We start from the raw sequence: 17,444 nt of genomic DNA, 5'->3' as shown, positions 1-17,444 counted from the left end.
TGTAATCAATAATGGAGAAAAATATGTATAAATATTATTACAAGGTTAACAGCTACAGTGAGACTTAGCTTTTCTATAGGCGTGGTAGAGGGAGGGGCATTTAATTGCAAAAGCCTAATTTATGCTCCCAACTCCTGCCATAAACAAACAAACAAACAAAAAAACAAACAAACCTTGTAGTATAAAAAGAGTTTTGTGGGTATAGGCATTTTGGGAAGTTAACATATTTGTGAGTGTAAAGCAATATTCTGATTATTTTTAATCATCAAGAGATTTCATGAATATTTTATAAAAACCTGTTGTTTTAGAGTATAGAAGTAAATGTTTGGTAATTATACAGCTATCATATTTTACATACTAAGCAGGTCCTGGAAAAAAACCAATTGAACTCTCTTTGTGTGAATAATTTTTATATGCTAAGAAACATCACATTTGAAATAAAAAAGGTATGAATTGTTTATGAAAAAATATTTTTGATGGAACTGTTCTGTTTTTCAATCAAGATTTTTATAGAGCGTATTTCAAGGGAAGCCCTTAGACTGGAAGAGACAATATGTATTGTATAAAATTTATGTTAGTTAAAACTCAATTGTCAAATTGTTTATTTTAATGCATAGTTTATACTCATAATGAAAAGAACATAAAAAGCAATACAATAAAAATTATGAAAATTTAGAAGTGGCGAGCTGTGATATTAAAATAGTCCTATCAACATATTTTTTTAGCAAACGTCCCACAGAAATAACATACTCATTTGATTAATTTTGCTTTTCTACCATTCATCAAAATGTATATCCATATGAATTATTTATTACAAACAATCCATTTGTAAATGTTATTTATATTAAAGCACATATACACGTAAACTATATATTATGATTCATAAAAGTCTATAAGGTACTTTTAAGAAGATGAGATTATGTTTTCTTGCAACTAGTGGAATCTTGGGACAGTATAATTTGTATAAAAATGCAAATTTAAATTGTCAAAAGCAAATAAAAATATAAGTTAACTAAGATGATTACTTACATAAACTTAAGAAACTAAAGGTGCTTTGTGTTAGTAATGGAATTATCCCTCAAATCATTCTTATGTAGATAAAGAATAACTGGAGTCAAAGTATTTAAAAATTCTACATAATAGATTAAAAAAGGCAAAATATTATAGTATCTTTATTTTTGTTCAACACTTATACACTTCTGCAGAAGGGAGTCAGAATTCTCTCAAAAAAATTTATTGGCTTGTTTTAGTTGTTTAGAGAACAAAAACTGAGCTTTAGGTGAGAAACTTAGGGGATTTCATTATAGTTTCATATTTACCTGAAGAGATAATAGCAAATACAATTTTGAATGATCAGTTTTATCCTAGCTAAACTTTGCGACTTCTCATGGCTATCTTGACATGTTTGGTTCACAGTTCTTGAGAACCTGAACAAGGGTGATACAGCAGTTCTACATCTAGGGAGTCCTTATCTGCTTACACTGATGTCAGGAAAACCCCATGAAAAGATCCAGGAGTTTTAAAGAGCAAAAAGAGCATGGCTAAACTTAATCTTGCCATAGAACTTTGATCAGCCTAATTAGTTAGCAAATGTGTAATTTATTTTGTTCTAAGGTTGGTAAGTATGTTGTAGTCTTTGCTTCTCTTGACAGCCAAAGGGAAGGGATTTAAAATACATCATCTGAACAAATGAAAACTTACTTTGTCCAACTTCCTTTAAAAAAGTTTGATTCCCTTCTTAAAGGGAGAATACAATTTCAAATTTGTCTCTCTAGCAATATCATTCCCATACTTGTTAAAAAATTTAAAAATGTGTCTCTTCTCCTACTGTTTGCCAATTTAAATGCCATTTTTTTTCATGCATTTCAATATTTTGCTGTGCTTTTTGCATGTATAGCTGGGTGACAAATGGTCATTTATGAAACTCAATTATATTTAAATTAAGCAGAAACATTACATGAGTGAAAGAAACTAGATTTCTTTATGGAACCTAACCTTGTTGCCATATCAAAGAAAGATTTGTGATTATCATTTTCAGAACAACATTGATTTCCAAATCATGCTGACTGAATATAACTATAAAAGACCTTAATTTATGTCATCTGTCTTTAGAGAACTTTTCATAGTTTGTAATCTAAATCCACTTTCACCTAATATTTTAGTTTGAATTTCTAATAATTACAGGAAAAGAACCCATCCCACACCTCTGTTTGTGGTCCTTTTGTTCTATTGTATGGTCATATTTGGGGAAAGTGAGTCTTACATTAACTGACTCCCCCGACTGAGGTGTGGCCCCATTACAGAGTCCCCAGCCCTTTGTTTTCCAAGTGGTAGTTTGCATTCAAGTCCTACCTTGTATATTCAAAAACCCTATGTTTGGTAATATGGCAGCAAATTATGGATGATGATTTAATGTATATATCCTCTCATTTAAGAAAGGCAAGTCAAATTACAGATTCGGGCTTTGCCTCCCCCGAATCTTTTCCTTTCCTTCTCTTTAAATTGGTCCCAATTTATGGAGTTCTTTTTATTTCACACAATAATCTTTATGTTCACACAATGTTAATAAGTCTCATAATAAAGGTTATTGTACCCAAACCTTCAGAGTTAGAACTCAAAAACAGACTGATTTCCTCATGTATATATGCTTTGTAAAACTTGCATCAATAGGTTTCTTTCCATGCCTCCCCCTTATAATTTTGAAGACCTCTATAAGGGCTCCCTCCATCCACTTCACCTTTAAGTGTTGTAGCCCAGCATTGTAGTAACAGTTCAGCCAGTATTTACCTTTGCTTCTCTCCTCCACAAACTGCTCTGCTGTGAAACTCAATGAATAAAGGAGAGAAAGAATATGAGGAAACAAGTTTCTGAATTAATCATAATGTAATTAAAGAATTAAGTTTCCTTTTAGCAGAGACAGAGGGACACTCTAAGCAAACTCACAACCCCTTTGAAATGTTCAAGAAATGCTGACAATTCTAACCAGAAAGAGCTTTTATGAGAAATATTCAGATAATTGAAGTAAAATGTGAAGTTGGGTGTTTTTTGGGGTTGGGGATAGTTGAAATTGTTTAATAACCTCCGTTTCCCTTATTTGGTATGCTCTGATACTTGAAATCTCTATTGTTACCACTTTTAACCTAGAGAGATGAACAGTCCAATCTCTACAAGTCTGAATTAGGAAGAGATTTATTTACAATTGAATATGGGTACTTTAAGTATCACTTTCTTGCTTAATTGTATCAAGGCAAACAAATAAATATAAGCACAACCAGTTCTCATCGACACAGCTGAGTTACAGTCCAGCACTTGATCTTAAAGTGATGGTATGTATCAGCTGCACCTCTACATCACAGGAAAATGGAGAGACATTTCACATACCAAAGTTGTCTGCAGCAGTAAAAGCTTCTGTAGGAATCTCTCATATATTGTTGTGTACAATACTTTCTACATAGATTATCTGGGTAAATGTTAATAGTTATAAGTAAATATCACTGACTGCTTTTACTAATAAACAAAGTATTTTGCCATTAAACATAGAATCCAAGATGAGTAACTTTGGACTATCCATTGTTTTGCATTATCTCACAGTCTATAGGTAATATCTCCATGGACACAGATAATTAATGTATGGTGGTGATTATTTCACAGATCACAAATTCTTTTATCCACAACTTTTGTGTTTTTGTTTCTATGTCATTTAATAAAACTGTATTTAAAAATTGAGAGATGAACTCCGCCCTAACACTTGGTTAAACTCAGTCAGTGGCGGAAGTGGAATCAGGCCTAGAGTCACATAACTTCTTTCATGCGTCTAAGGCACACATCACAACAGTGTCTTTTTACAAAGACTATTGTAGTCAACAAGCTCCTGCATGAGGCTTGTATATGTCCCCATGCCACATCAAGTCATTCTCCATTAGGGTAAAAAAGAGGAGGATAATCAACACTGACTGCTCCATGACATTGGATTGAACTTCGGCAGCTCCACATCACTGATAGTCCAAGGGCCTAAACATTTTTATTATAAGTCCTGTAGAATATATAGTCTTTTATAAAGTTTAACTTTTGCAGAACAGTTTTAAATTTATTTATTAATATACTGACTAAATGGATAAAATATGATGGATTTTAAACTTTTGAATTCTTTCTTGTGCTGACCTTCAGCAAAAACTTTCTAAGCACAAGATTCCAACTTCTTAGCATTTTAGCCTCCGAACTCTTAGTTGGATTCCTTCCTCCCTATCCATAATGTGCATGACCAGATCCATCTGTGCACTCACCTCTCCATTGTAGCTATATTCTTTTTCTTGGACTGATAATATATGTACATTGACTCCAGGTCATCAACCAACTGGGTTTGGATTTCCTCCAAAAGCTCGCAGACTGTTAGCCATCGGAAATGTGAGAATTCAAGCCTTGGTTTTCCCATTTATCCTTGCAGCTTCTAATCAGTTGGATTTTCCCTACCAGTCAGTCTTTTCCCAGGTGGCATCCCTTAACTCTGACACCAAGTGTTATAATCTGAGGTAATAAACTCTCAAAGTAAGTTCTGTTTTCTTAAAAGTTAGAGAAATTGAGAAATACAAATATAAATTTTTCCAGTTGGAAATTTATCCTTTCTGCTGTTTTTAGGACACTTGTCCTGGAATAAATAAAGCCTGGTTGATATATGGACTCTGTATTTTTGTGGTAATAGTTATCTGGTATATATGGTGAGATATACCAGATAAATGTAAAAAATATGTATGTGTATATATATATATATATATATACATATACATATACACATATTTATGTGTGCAAATATATATGTATACAATTCTCATATTTTAAATTCTGCATTTCATAGACCAAAAATATTTCTACTGTGCTTCTGGCAACTTTTTTTCTTTCTATAGTTTATTTTAATAAGTAATTCAATGAAAAGTAAATAATTATAGTATAAGAGCTATGTCATGATAGTAGCAGGGAAAATAATGGTATAAAGGAAGTATCAAACCAAATTCATTAACTATATTTATACAGTGTAGAATGAAAAAGGTTATCTAGGGAACCTGTATTATAATGTAATTCATTATCAGAAATATACTAATAATTTATATTGGAATTTCATTGAAATGTATACCAACTTCAGTCTTGGTTCACATAAATCAATAGCTCTACAAATATGATCCTGGGTAACTATGATTGAAACATTTATTTTGATTGATTATATCTCCTATTATGAGCAGATTATTTGACTTGGAGTTATTATGTAATCCAGACATAACTCTCTCTTTTTTGTTTATCAAAGCTTTGCCATTTCTACTGGTTAATTTTTGCTCTTTAGCAAAGGCTGTTTTATCTAATGGAAGTTTGTTAGCTACATCATAGGAATTTTTAAAGATGTAATATTTTGAAATCTGCAATTGTATCTAAAATTTTATGGCAAATTAAAGAGGTTGACATAACCAGGAGATGTTTCTGACAACCTTTTCATCCCCTCTACTGTTTTCAGATTCTTTCTTCTTCCTTTGTGTCATGTTGAATTCAAGTCCGGTACATGACAAAAGGAGAAGAAAATTCAAGAGACTACAGCCTTAAAACTAGCATTAAAAATAATTTGATTTGATTTGAGATAATCAAATAAATGATCCACTTTGGCTCTAGAACTGAGAACCTTATACCAGAGGCCAGAGTTCTGTATGGTGAATTCCCTATCTCCATCAAATTCTATAGGAAGATTCTATTTAGAATATACATTTGGGATGGATATGGTAAAGATATTTTATTTAAATCATTCTTATTTCTTAAATATTTAAAAAATGAAAGCACAGATTTTGCTTTCTACTTTGTGCATGTAAGCATCACAGGAGAAACTATTAATATTCTTTTTTGAAAGTGACTTAATGATGTTAGAAAGTTAAAATGGAGGTGAAAAAGAGGACTGTTCACAAATTCTCTTTCTGTATGTATTTCCCACATTTTTGGGTATTTTATGGAGAGATTTAAATCGAAATACTCAGCTTTGTAATAGGTTGATTTGTTTACTTATTAAAATGCATTAATCTCTCTTCTAGCAATGGTTGTTTTGACCAACCTGGAACCAAATACAACTTATGAAATCAGGGTTGCAGCTGTAAATGGAAAAGGGCAAGGAGATTACAGTAAAATAGAAATCTTCCAAACATTGCCAGTTCGTAAGTAATCATCTCTTTTTTGCTCTCTGTTGCTATTCTTTTCACTTGCAAATTTAAATGGGATTTTAGAATGCAGGGAGCACTTTGGGGAAGTGAATTATGTCTTTGTTCAAGTGGTTTCTGAACATAGTGGCATCTCAGATTTATAAAAATACCTTTGCTCTGGAGCAAGGCAAGAAAAGAAAAGGCACATTGTCATATAGACAGTAAAATTGCTCTCAGGAAATTCTCCTGATCAAGAAGGTATTCTACTTCTTCAAAGTCTGATTATTTGGATTAAGTGCTCAGACTATATTATGTGAGGAAGTAGAAAAAGTGTCTATGTAACATGTCCAATATTCTGATCTTTTGATGAGTCATGACTAATGTTTTTATCCTATAAATTATGTTGGCCATACATGTGAGAAAAAGGCTCCACTAAATAAACCTGTTACAGTGGTGACTGTAAGACTGCGCTAGCCCTGTTCTCATTACTACCCTGTTTAGGGTGTTGTAAATCAGTCAAGATAAATTTCAAAAGAATTCCGTTTCTTTTATGTTGAACACATTGTTTAAAAATTTAGAAAACTTGACTGTGATGCAACAAATCTGTCATAAAATCTGTGCATAACCCTACTGTTGTACACACATAGCAGTATAGTCAAAATGGCCACAGTAAATTATCTTACCCTAATTGGTGACCAGTTCTTCTCTGTTGGTTCTCATAAAATCTCAGATGCATTCTCTTTTCTCCACTCCTGATGCCAGCATCTTTCTCAGTCCCTCATTATTTTCTGACCAGGACGATTCACAATCATACTTTCAGACTAAAATGATTTTAGAGTGACTTTACAAAGGTGTTAACATTTTTACTTAACAGTCCTCAACAGCACCAACCTTCCCATTCCCACCTTCCGTCCATACACTTCTGCCTGCCTTGCTCACACTTCCTCCTCCCACTACCACAGTACTCTTGGTGCTGGTAGGTTGAACTAAAGTCTGGTCATGCTGTTTACTTTCCCCAAAGTACTGTGTATTTTGTCTTGCTTCCTCTCCTTTTTATCATCTCCTGGGTCACTGCGCAGTCCCCAGTGAAGGCATAATCTCTTCAGTAAGATGCTGGCTAACCTCCAACTTTCTTTCCTTCTTCATTTAGACACATTTTCCTTCACTCATGAAACACCATTCTAGGTATTTCAAACATAAAAACACCTCTCCCTTTTTAAGAAAATATTTTCCTTTTAAATTATAACACTTCTGATTTCTTAGTGTACTGCTGTTGACTTGGTAGACTTCTGTTCTAGACATTGAGACCCTGACAGTTAGTTTGTCATTAGGTTTTTAATAATAAACATATATATTTAGCTGCTGCACAGTATTTTTTAAAGTTTAAATTGGGTAATAAGTGCAAAGTACTTAATATGTCATTATCCATTATTACTTTTTGATAATTATTTATATTCTTTTGCATAAACATTCTAACAGTTCATAGAAACAGTTATTTTAATCAATTTCTGTCTGATAGAATGTACATTTGCTTTGAACTTTATTTTTAAAAGAAGTAGATGAAATCACAAATTTGGTATATTTTAAAGGTTAAATATAGGCATAAATATTTTAAGCATATATGTTTAAATGTTGCTAAAATATAGTGTCTGCTTATAATTACCTAAAAATGCTATTATTAAAAACAATATGATTACAATTTATTATTAAGTGAAATTATTCCATCTGGAAATTCTAAAATTCAATTTATAAATAATACTAAAACACTTGAGTATAAAATCCATTTCACAATATTTAGATTTCCATACTCTCTTACTAAATTCTTTTCAGAAATTGTTGTACTGGTTTTACAAAAGTTTTCATTCATTTATTGAAATATATTGCATACAGACAATATGCATAACATTCACATGCAAGTCATATCATAATATCTGCACACTAATTTAGTTCATTTTAATGAACTGACAATCACTACAATTCTTCTATATACTTTGTTTCTAAATGACTGTACCTTACAAGGCTACTTATCATTATTATTATTACTATTTACTTGCATGTCCACACACCCAACTGTCATATTTCTTTAATGATTTGACTTTCTCAAAAAAACTACTTACTCACTTAAGGTTATAAACACTATATTAGAAATAAAAATAATATGAGAAAAACCCCAGGTTCTCCAGGTTTGAAGATATACAGTGCTCTTTGTTCTGTTTAATTTGTCTGTCCTGTCATTCCTTTGAGAAGGCCAGGTACTACAAGTGTCTGTGTAGCCTTGCAAACTAGAGCATGTCCCTTGTAACTCTAGGGGGAATAACACCTTCTCAACCCAGGGCAAAATACCTTTGAACAGAAATCAGTCAAAGGGAGAAATAAAGTGGGAGAAACCCATTTATTGCTTACAAGCAGTTGTCCACTTTCTCCGGTGTCTCTCCCAACTGGCTGCAAAAAGGGACCCCAACCAACCTCTCCAGTCCAGCTCTGCCCTCATCCCCCTTGTAATTACCTGATAATATGGAGATGGACTACTTCTCTCCACCCCTTGGAAACACCTATTGATACGGAGATACACTAAGGCCAGGTGAAAAATTCTGGAAATGTTGCAATTTTACCCACATGCCTCAAGACTTCCTTAGTATTACCAGACTCATATCCACAGGGGATTGGAGAAAACAAGGCAGAAGATGCCAGTACATGCCCAGAACATCGCATAAGTGACACACAGCAGAGAGTTCCCAGTCTAAGTTGTCAAGCAGCGATTGCATCCTTCATGTAGAAAATTCTTACACTTTAGTAGAGCCCTGTTACTATTAAAAATATTGTAGCATCTTTGTAATAAGACCATCTTAAGGGGAAAAATAACATTAAAGGCAAGTATATTCATGAAGTTATAAGAAAAAAGATATTGAAACACATGTCTATAGATTGAACACTGCAAAATTCCTTTATTCAAATCTGCATCTAGTTAAAAAATGTTCATTGAATCAGATAACTAATTGCTAAGCCGTATCTTTCCTGGTAGATATATATTCCATATAGTGTGATGACTTAACATGTTAAATCAATATATAATACATTAATATAAAATATTTACAAAATAAATTTACGTAAATAAAATAAATAGGTTTGCATGCTATTAATAACACAAGAAACAATGTACACTTGTATAATTCAGTACTATTCTCATAGCATTTGCACATCACTGTAAATAATATACTCAGTCCTCAGGTTTCACTATTTTGGCATACTTCTAGATTTATGAATGTTGCTGTTTCTTGGATAGGAAAAGAGGATCAGAAGTTGTATAGCAATGAAAAGCAAATAGCAAATGGTAAATTCAGGATAACATCGTATATTTTTATGACAAGACAGTGGTATTTTTATTAAAATGCAGTTTCTCTAGGTATCTGAGGTGTGTGCAAATATCAAGAATGTTGTATTGCATATTTAGGTGAACCAAGTCCTCCATCAATCCATGGGCAGCCAAGCAGTGGGAAGAGCTTTAAACTCAGTATCACCAAACAGGATGATGGAGGAGCCCCTATTTTGGAATACATTGTGAAATACAGAAGTGTAAGTACCCTGTCCATTATCATTTTCTATGGTGTTTTCAAGTCGTATTAAATTTATATTGAATTCATAGACATTTCAGGAGTGAGTGCATATTAAGTAGCAACAATGATATATCGTTCTCACAGGAATTCAATGCTATTTGTCCTTGCTGAAATTCACCATTACAAATCGTAAAATGATTGCTGTTTTTTGGGGGTTTTTTTTGGTAAAATCTAAGCACACATCATCAAAATAATGCCATAGTTTTCAGTTTGTGATTAATAAACTTAGCAACATTTCCAAAATGAGATACTGTTTTCCCTGCAAGTTTAGCAGGATATTTTCATCTTCCATCCTGCTTGACATTAGTAACTTCAGGCTAAACCCTCTTCTCAAGTTTAGCTACTATAGGTAGGATTATTAACAAATTACACCTCAAAAATTACCTAGTTTAATTATTTTTTATTTTTTAATAATTATTAATAAACTTACTAATAACTTAAAATGAAGGTATTAAATATTTAATGTTGATTATTTAACAATAAATTAATCAACATTTAACATGAATGGCCTAATTGAACTTGAGGAAGAGGGAATAATTTTCTTCAAGTTTAATTAGCACTAGCTAGTATGGGATTTTGGGCAGCTAGGAGCTGCCTTGGAACTTTTTTGTACCTGTATGAAATGAAGGATGTCCTCTCGTTGAAGAGTAATGAAGAAAGTGGCCAGTGGAATTTGCCATTGGCTGAAAATGATGTGAAAAGCCACTAAAAGTGATTTTTCCTAAATACTTTGCTATAAGCATCATTAAGTATTTGTGTCTACTGTGGAGTATGTCAAAAGTGAAACACAACTTTACATTAAATTTTGTTAATGTTACTTCCTAAGCTTTATTATAATCTCCATAATGCAGTGTCGAGTTTATGTTTGTGTTTATTGAACACTTCTTAACACTTTCCAAGTTAGTTATATTACTATATAGTTATATTAGCAAATAGTGTTTTAAGTGATTGCTCCATAATAGTTTGTAGATTAATTTCAACTATTTTCCCACAAATCTATAATTTTCTAAATCATAATACTGTTCCTTTTAAATTCAGATTTCTGAATTTTGAAAGGTAGTAAAAAGGGGGAGTTTGAATAGCATATTTCAATTCCACTTTAGACATCAATCAGTTCAGTATTTTAAACTTAAAATTCATATCCATTTCCTAGGACCCCTCTTTGTTGCAGTCATCATGCTGAGAATGATGAACAGCTGTGTTTTGTGGCTGATCTGTGGAGGCTTCATGGCTGTACCACAAAACAGCTCTGAGTGGCTCTCTGGCCCCCCTATGAATCTGATAGTGTCATGCTACTCAAGCCAGGTTTCTTTACCATTCTGATGTGATCATCCGACAATTCTTTGGCAGGAAAATGAGTCTCTCTCTCTAAGAGTCATAGGCCTGAACCACAGTCATGAATTGAATCGGAAAAACAGAATTTGCATGCAGATTGTGGCCTATAGTTGCACCTAGAGGAATTTATGGTGCAAAATAGACGTGGATGGTAGAATTTACAGGTAACCCCAATAAAATCCCCTTGTAAACAATAAAATGCAAGAATAAGTTGTAAAAAAGTATGTCTAACATGTTCTCTACATATATAATTTCTACCTCAAGCTGAAAACTATGCTTGACTTCTCTTTTCTAAGGAGTTGATATTGGAAATAACACAAAAGCTATATAGTAAGTTCAACCAGAATCATTGATTTCAATTGGTAATGGTAAATATTTATTATTTCCTATTACATTTTTCTTCATCTATTAGTGACTTTTATTAGCACAGCATTATATTTTTAGGAATGCTCTGACTTTTTTCAGCTACACAATCAGGAATCCAAATTATTTTTCTTAATGTTCTTTCATCCTTAGCATTTTAGCTTATGTTCCTAAGACAGTGACTGCACATCCACATTCAGAATATGAAGAGAGCAGAAAGAACAAAATAGGCAATAGACTGTTGAAGCTGAATTTGTCTTCTCTCCCAGTAATTCACATACACATTTTCTAAAAAACCCACCAAGCAGACTTAAAATTATCTCCTGTTAGAAATACATCTCATGACTAACACTAAATGGAAAGGTGGTTATTGTTGGGAACTGGATCCACAAAACAGTGGAGTCTGCCACCAATTGTTAAAGTAATTATCTTTATTATCGCAATGGCTGACTTAGTTTACTAGGACTACCATTTAAAGAAATAGAAACTGGGGAGCTTAAACAGTTGTGGAGGCTGGATTTCCAAGATCAAGGTGCCGGCATGTTTGATTTCCCCTCAGAATCTCCCCTTGGCTTGCAGAAGCCTGCCCTTCTGTTGTGTCCTCACTGGGCGTGTGTCTCTTCATTTTCTTAAAAGAATATCAGTCCTAGGGGGTTAGGGCCCCATTTTAATGACAGCTTGTAACCATAATTACCTCTTTAAAGGCCACATCTCCAAGTAGAGTCATGTTGGAGGTTAGGGCTATACCATATGAATTTTAAGTTGAGACAATTCAGCTCATAACAATGGCAGTTTGCCATGAATCCTGTGTATCTAAAAGGGTGCACAATTGGCATTTTTGGCTACTCAGTATTGGGCCTCCAGAGCTCTACCACCCATTGAAGAATGTTTGTATCCCCATCCTCACTCTCTATATTGCCAGTAGGGCTCCAGTCACTGTAGAAACTAAAAATATTCCCTAGAGCAATATTGCATCTGTTAGAGTCAGACTCAAAAAATGGAGATAATGTTATTTTTTCAAGGAGAAATTATGCCTATTTATTTATTTTTTTAAAACAGAAATTATCATTTAAAAAGCTGACCAAATTCATATTGGCTTCCTTACTGTGGATTACAGTTAATCTTTTAAGAGAAGTTATGTGTGTGCCTCAAATTGTTAAACATGTTAAAATAATGCCACCAATTAGCAGGGAACGTTGCTTTAATAGTAGGACTTTAGGACCCTCTGGTAAGGTTTGTGAAAGTAATTCCTCACTCTACTTTGTACTTCAAAGAAGGTACTACTCACTCTTAGAGACTTAAATATATAGATATGTAACTAATCAAACATAAAGCAATATGCTTTTACATTCTTCATGGGTAAACTGAACCTTACAGAATTTGGGTGACTTGATGGGTAGATCAGATACCAGAACATGAGGCTTTACAGTTAAACCATATTGCAGCAGTGAGGGCTGAACTGAGATCTGCCTGTGAGATTCTGTCAGCTCGCCAACCAGAGCCTTGTCTCCTCTCAGCTGCATTGCTCCTGGGTCTCCATATCCAGCAGTTCTGATCCACTCGGTCTTTACCCTATCATTTAATAGTATGCTTTCCTCTCCAACACACTAACACTATCTCTGTATCTTATTTTTTCTTTCCCTTCCTTCTCTACCTCCTCCATCTTGGAAATAACACATTCTGCAGTCTAACTGGAAATACTATGATTCAATGTAAAGTTGTATTGATGTGGTCTATCAGTAGCCAATCTTGGGAAAGAACTTCCTCTGCATTTCTTTCTCAACAGATAACTTCCTCACACTTAAAAACTTTTATGTTCAAGATTTGGTGGCTAAAGATTTACAGCAGCATTTGCCTTGATATTTGCACTTTCGTCAAAAAAATTGCCATTTCAAAAAGGTTCCTTATCATCTATTCTCTTTGTATGATTCCAACCCACTTAATCTATTATTTTCTCAAACTGAGTGAATTCCACAGTGGATTAAAGTGCAACTGAATAATTTGGGAAATTATTTAGCCATATGTAGTGCATTTTTTAATTGGATAATTTCTATGGAAAGAAAATACAGTAATTCAAAAGTAAGGAATACCCTTATAATTTTCATTTGATTGTTTCTTTGACCCTATCTTTCAACTCCCCATGTACACAGGACTGTATGTTTTATATGTTATAGTCTAAGGGGAAAAAATTAAGAAAATATATTCCTTAAGTGTTTGTTCATTTCTAGCAGACATGGAACCTAAGTATTTAAATGTGCATTTTGCTGGGAGAAGTACGAGACTAACCATATCCTAATATAGAGAATATATCTTCCCATGGATTGTGAACTAGGAAACACATTATTCTGTTATGCTGTAGTAGCTAGAGCACATGACTCTGTTCAGTTACCCAGTAAGAAGAGAGAATTTATTACAACAGAACTAGAGCAATAAAAGCAGAATTAGATTTCTAAACGGACCCTTTGTGAAAGTTAACATCTTTAACAATAAGTCAGTAAATTAAACTGTATTTTTGAGAATGAAGACAAGGTTATTAATCTTACAGTGTGTATGGAAAAATGAAAGAAGTTATTTTATATACAGATTATTTTATATCTACTTTGTATTGTAGTGTCATTATAACTCATATAATTTAATAAGTAGTTTTTATATGCTTCCATGAATTTTTCACTGTTTTCTCTCTAATTTGATGATAGCTATGGAACCATAACTGTCACTTAGTGTGGCACATTAAATACTTTTCCTGAGCTAAGAAGGGCTCAAGAAAATTGGTAGCTTAAAAAATCAATTGTGAGGAAGGTACTTTAGGGACCAGCAATGGTGCTCTAGGTTAGTTCTGTAAGTCTTAACTGACCTTCTTAAGCTATTTGGAGTCTGGAAGGTTGTATCTCAATTGCCAAAGAAAAAGCAAAGGTGATTTTGAAAAGGGCATTATGATAATAAATATGTAAAATTGAGTTTTTGTTGTTAAGAGAACTTATTTTCTAATTAATAACATTAATGATGCTTTCTATTTTAATTATGTTTAGGTGTGTATGTTGAAATTTGTTTAATTTTTGAAATATTTTCAAATGAATAGGTATGGACATTGAAAAGTCCTGAGGTTTTTGGCAAGTTTTCTTTGCTATTAATGGAGAGAGTGAGTTTTATTCATCCTTGCATTGATAGCATCAAATAGGCTATTTGTTGTATGAATGAATAAATGCATCAATGAATCAATGAATAAATAAGTTAGTCTCTCTCTAGTTTGTCTATGTAATTATAAATAATCCTATAACTACATTCATAAATGCAAGAAATAATGACTACATGGGGGAAAAATCTTGCACTGTGTGAATTTTTATGGGTTTTGTAAAAACACAGAAGGTGATGAATAGGAATAATTAGATTTTATTTTTCTCTAAAGAAGTATGTGGGTGATGGAGATTAGAATAGATTAAGTAGGGTCCCATTTACAAAATTTTACCAAGCTTCAGAACATGGAACAAAGGCAGTTTGAATCCATTATGACAGAAAAAAATAGAGCTTAGAATTTAAAACTTTTGAAAACCTCCAAACCTTGTATCTTTCCAAGTCACAGTAGAATGTGTGTGTATGTTTAAATTATCCAGATTGCTAACCACCTTTCTTATTTCAGAGTAACAAAGAGAGCTTTAAAGAATTCTGGTGCCTTCTTTAAGGTCGTACATGTAGTGACTGGCTGAACCATATTACCAGGAAATTCAGAAACCAGAAACTGCCTTCCATAGAAACACAAAATCTTAAATCATGACACACAGGAGCCACAAGAACCTTAAAATTCACATCCTCTATTGTCTTCTCTTTTTATAATAATACAGTTTCCATTTAAGGTAATGTTGTCCATATATTCCCTGAGACTTTAAAAAAAAAGTTAGTGGATTACTTCTTCTTATGATCAAAATGAGTCAAGGAGACAAATAAGAAAAATAAGAAAATCAAGACCTCTAATCTTTTCCCTGCGCAGATGATAGCACATATTTCCCTATATACTGATATTATTATTTTAGATTAACTATTATGAAGTGCTCTTAATTGTCACGTAGTCTTGCTATCTATTTTTCTGACAAAAGTGTTGCTTAAGAAAAGCTATATCATAGCAAAATTATTATTTTTCTTTCAGCAGCTGCCCTTCAATATCTAATAGGCTTATTAATAATAACCTTATTCAGCAAATCATCTCATTAAGTTACCTAGGGGAACGTTTTGCAACTAGATTGTCTTAAATTGTTCCCTAGGCATTTAAATTCTGTAAATCAGACCCTCTACAAATGCATAATTGAGATTTTGATGTCTAGGGAAGTATTTGGTAACACCCACTTTAATTTTTTTCCTATTCCCTAGGAATAACAATTAGGGGATTAAAAAGCATCCTTGTCTAATGTTGAATGGAAGATGAAATTGATTTAATTTAGGGAAGATATTAAAACTCCCTTTGGTTCCGTATGCCATCAGTCCAACTATCTAAAATGAAGGAAGGGCTTTTAAATTATCATAGCAAGAACTTCATCAATTAAGAGTTAAATGATATATAATTCAGAAGACTTTCTGCATGTCTTGTGCTTGTCAGGAAATTTCACCTCAAATGTTCGATTCCCAGAAATAGTATTTTTGAAAGATTACTGAATGACATGAAGTCTATCTATCACTCTGAAGAATAAATTGTATCCTGGGGTAATCCAGATCTCAGTTTTGGCTTATTTTCTGATTCTTTCACCCATATCTCCACTCAGATACCAAGCAAAACTCAGTTGTGGATTTCCACAAAGATATTCATTCTCACCAAGTACTTCATAGTTGCAGAGAACTTATTGAATTACTGGGCCAAAAAGAAGGCTACAGGAGCAACTCTCCACTGCTCTGTGTGCATCCTTTGTCCTCATCTACCCCTGCAGCCTTCCCTGCGCTTCCCTCTCCTTCCTGAATCTGAGTGTATATGCACGATTTATACCCTATCAAATATTTATGTTGTATTCATTTTATTGTGTCTATATATGTACATGTGTATCTAGATACATTTATATTGTATCAAGTATCATCTAAAATTACTTCTGAATGAAGATTTTTTTAAAACTTAATTTTTTGGGTCAATAATTCTGAGTGTTTTTATACTGACTTAAAACAATAAGCCTACAGTGTCTGCTTTTACATCTTCTAGTGTTGTACATCTTTCTGAGGTTTTTCATCATTGCACTTATTTTTGTATCCAAACCTTTGTGAAAGAATCACACTTCCTTTTCTTTGACTAGGGTAGGATGAATGAAAAAAGAAAAAAATAAACCGGGGTTTATTATTTCAGAGTGGGTGACATCACTTCCCCAGAGGAGACCTTTCTTGCCCCTGGATTGGATTACATTTCCTTCTTACATGCTCCCAATGCACCCTCTGTTTTTTTAAAGAGCTGGCATCTTTCTTCCATATTGTTTTGTAAATTTCAAGATGAGCATATTACACATGTCTTGTCCACTATTGTGTTTATATTTCTAGAACAGCCTCATTACCCCTTGGAGGCTGAATGAAAAACTGATGAATGAATTGACTAAGAAAAGGGGTGTTGGGAAAATTGTGGCTGTTTGGTACAGCTGCCCTAAAAATTTCAAAAGCAACTTAGATTCCCTCCTTAACTTTACTAGTCATTTAGCTTCTTAGACAAGTTACAAGCATTCTGGCCCATACTATTCAGTTTTCCATGGCCTTTGCAGGACACCTTATAACACCTTGAATAATACTAGACAACAGTCTAAGAAATTAATCTATTTATAAGTTTCAAAAAGTAAGGGAAATGTCTCTTTTTTATATGATAATTTTAATTGTCTTACTTACATACAGGGTGCTAATTTCTTCATGGCTATGTTAGAGGTGATAGCATATTCAGTTTTCGGTGAAATAACAAAATACACCTATCAATTCCTTCTAATAGAAATTCTCTATAACTAAGAATAATGAA

The 17,444-nt window shown here is 33.1% G+C and overlaps 1 protein-coding gene across 3 annotated transcripts in view; it reads left to right on the top strand.

Annotated features, from left to right (window-relative positions):
- NCAM2 (neural cell adhesion molecule 2) overlaps positions 1–17,444 on the top strand; it is a 504,953-nt gene that overhangs the window by 442,313 nt on the left and 45,196 nt on the right. For all 3 annotated transcript variants that reach the window (XM_036881527.2, XM_057501625.1, XM_036881529.2), the window contains 2 exons: positions 6,063–6,182; positions 9,619–9,740. In XM_036881527.2, coding sequence (XP_036737422.1) covers positions 6,063–6,182; positions 9,619–9,740 — 242 coding nt within the window. The remainder of the gene's footprint in view (positions 1–6,062; positions 6,183–9,618; positions 9,741–17,444) is intronic.

Source organism: Manis pentadactyla, chromosome 1 (assembly GCF_030020395.1).
Source record: "Manis pentadactyla isolate mManPen7 chromosome 1, mManPen7.hap1, whole genome shotgun sequence".
Classification (NCBI taxonomy): Eukaryota; Metazoa; Chordata; class Mammalia; order Pholidota; family Manidae; genus Manis; species Manis pentadactyla.
This window is presented reverse-complemented; position numbering and strand designations above follow the sequence as displayed.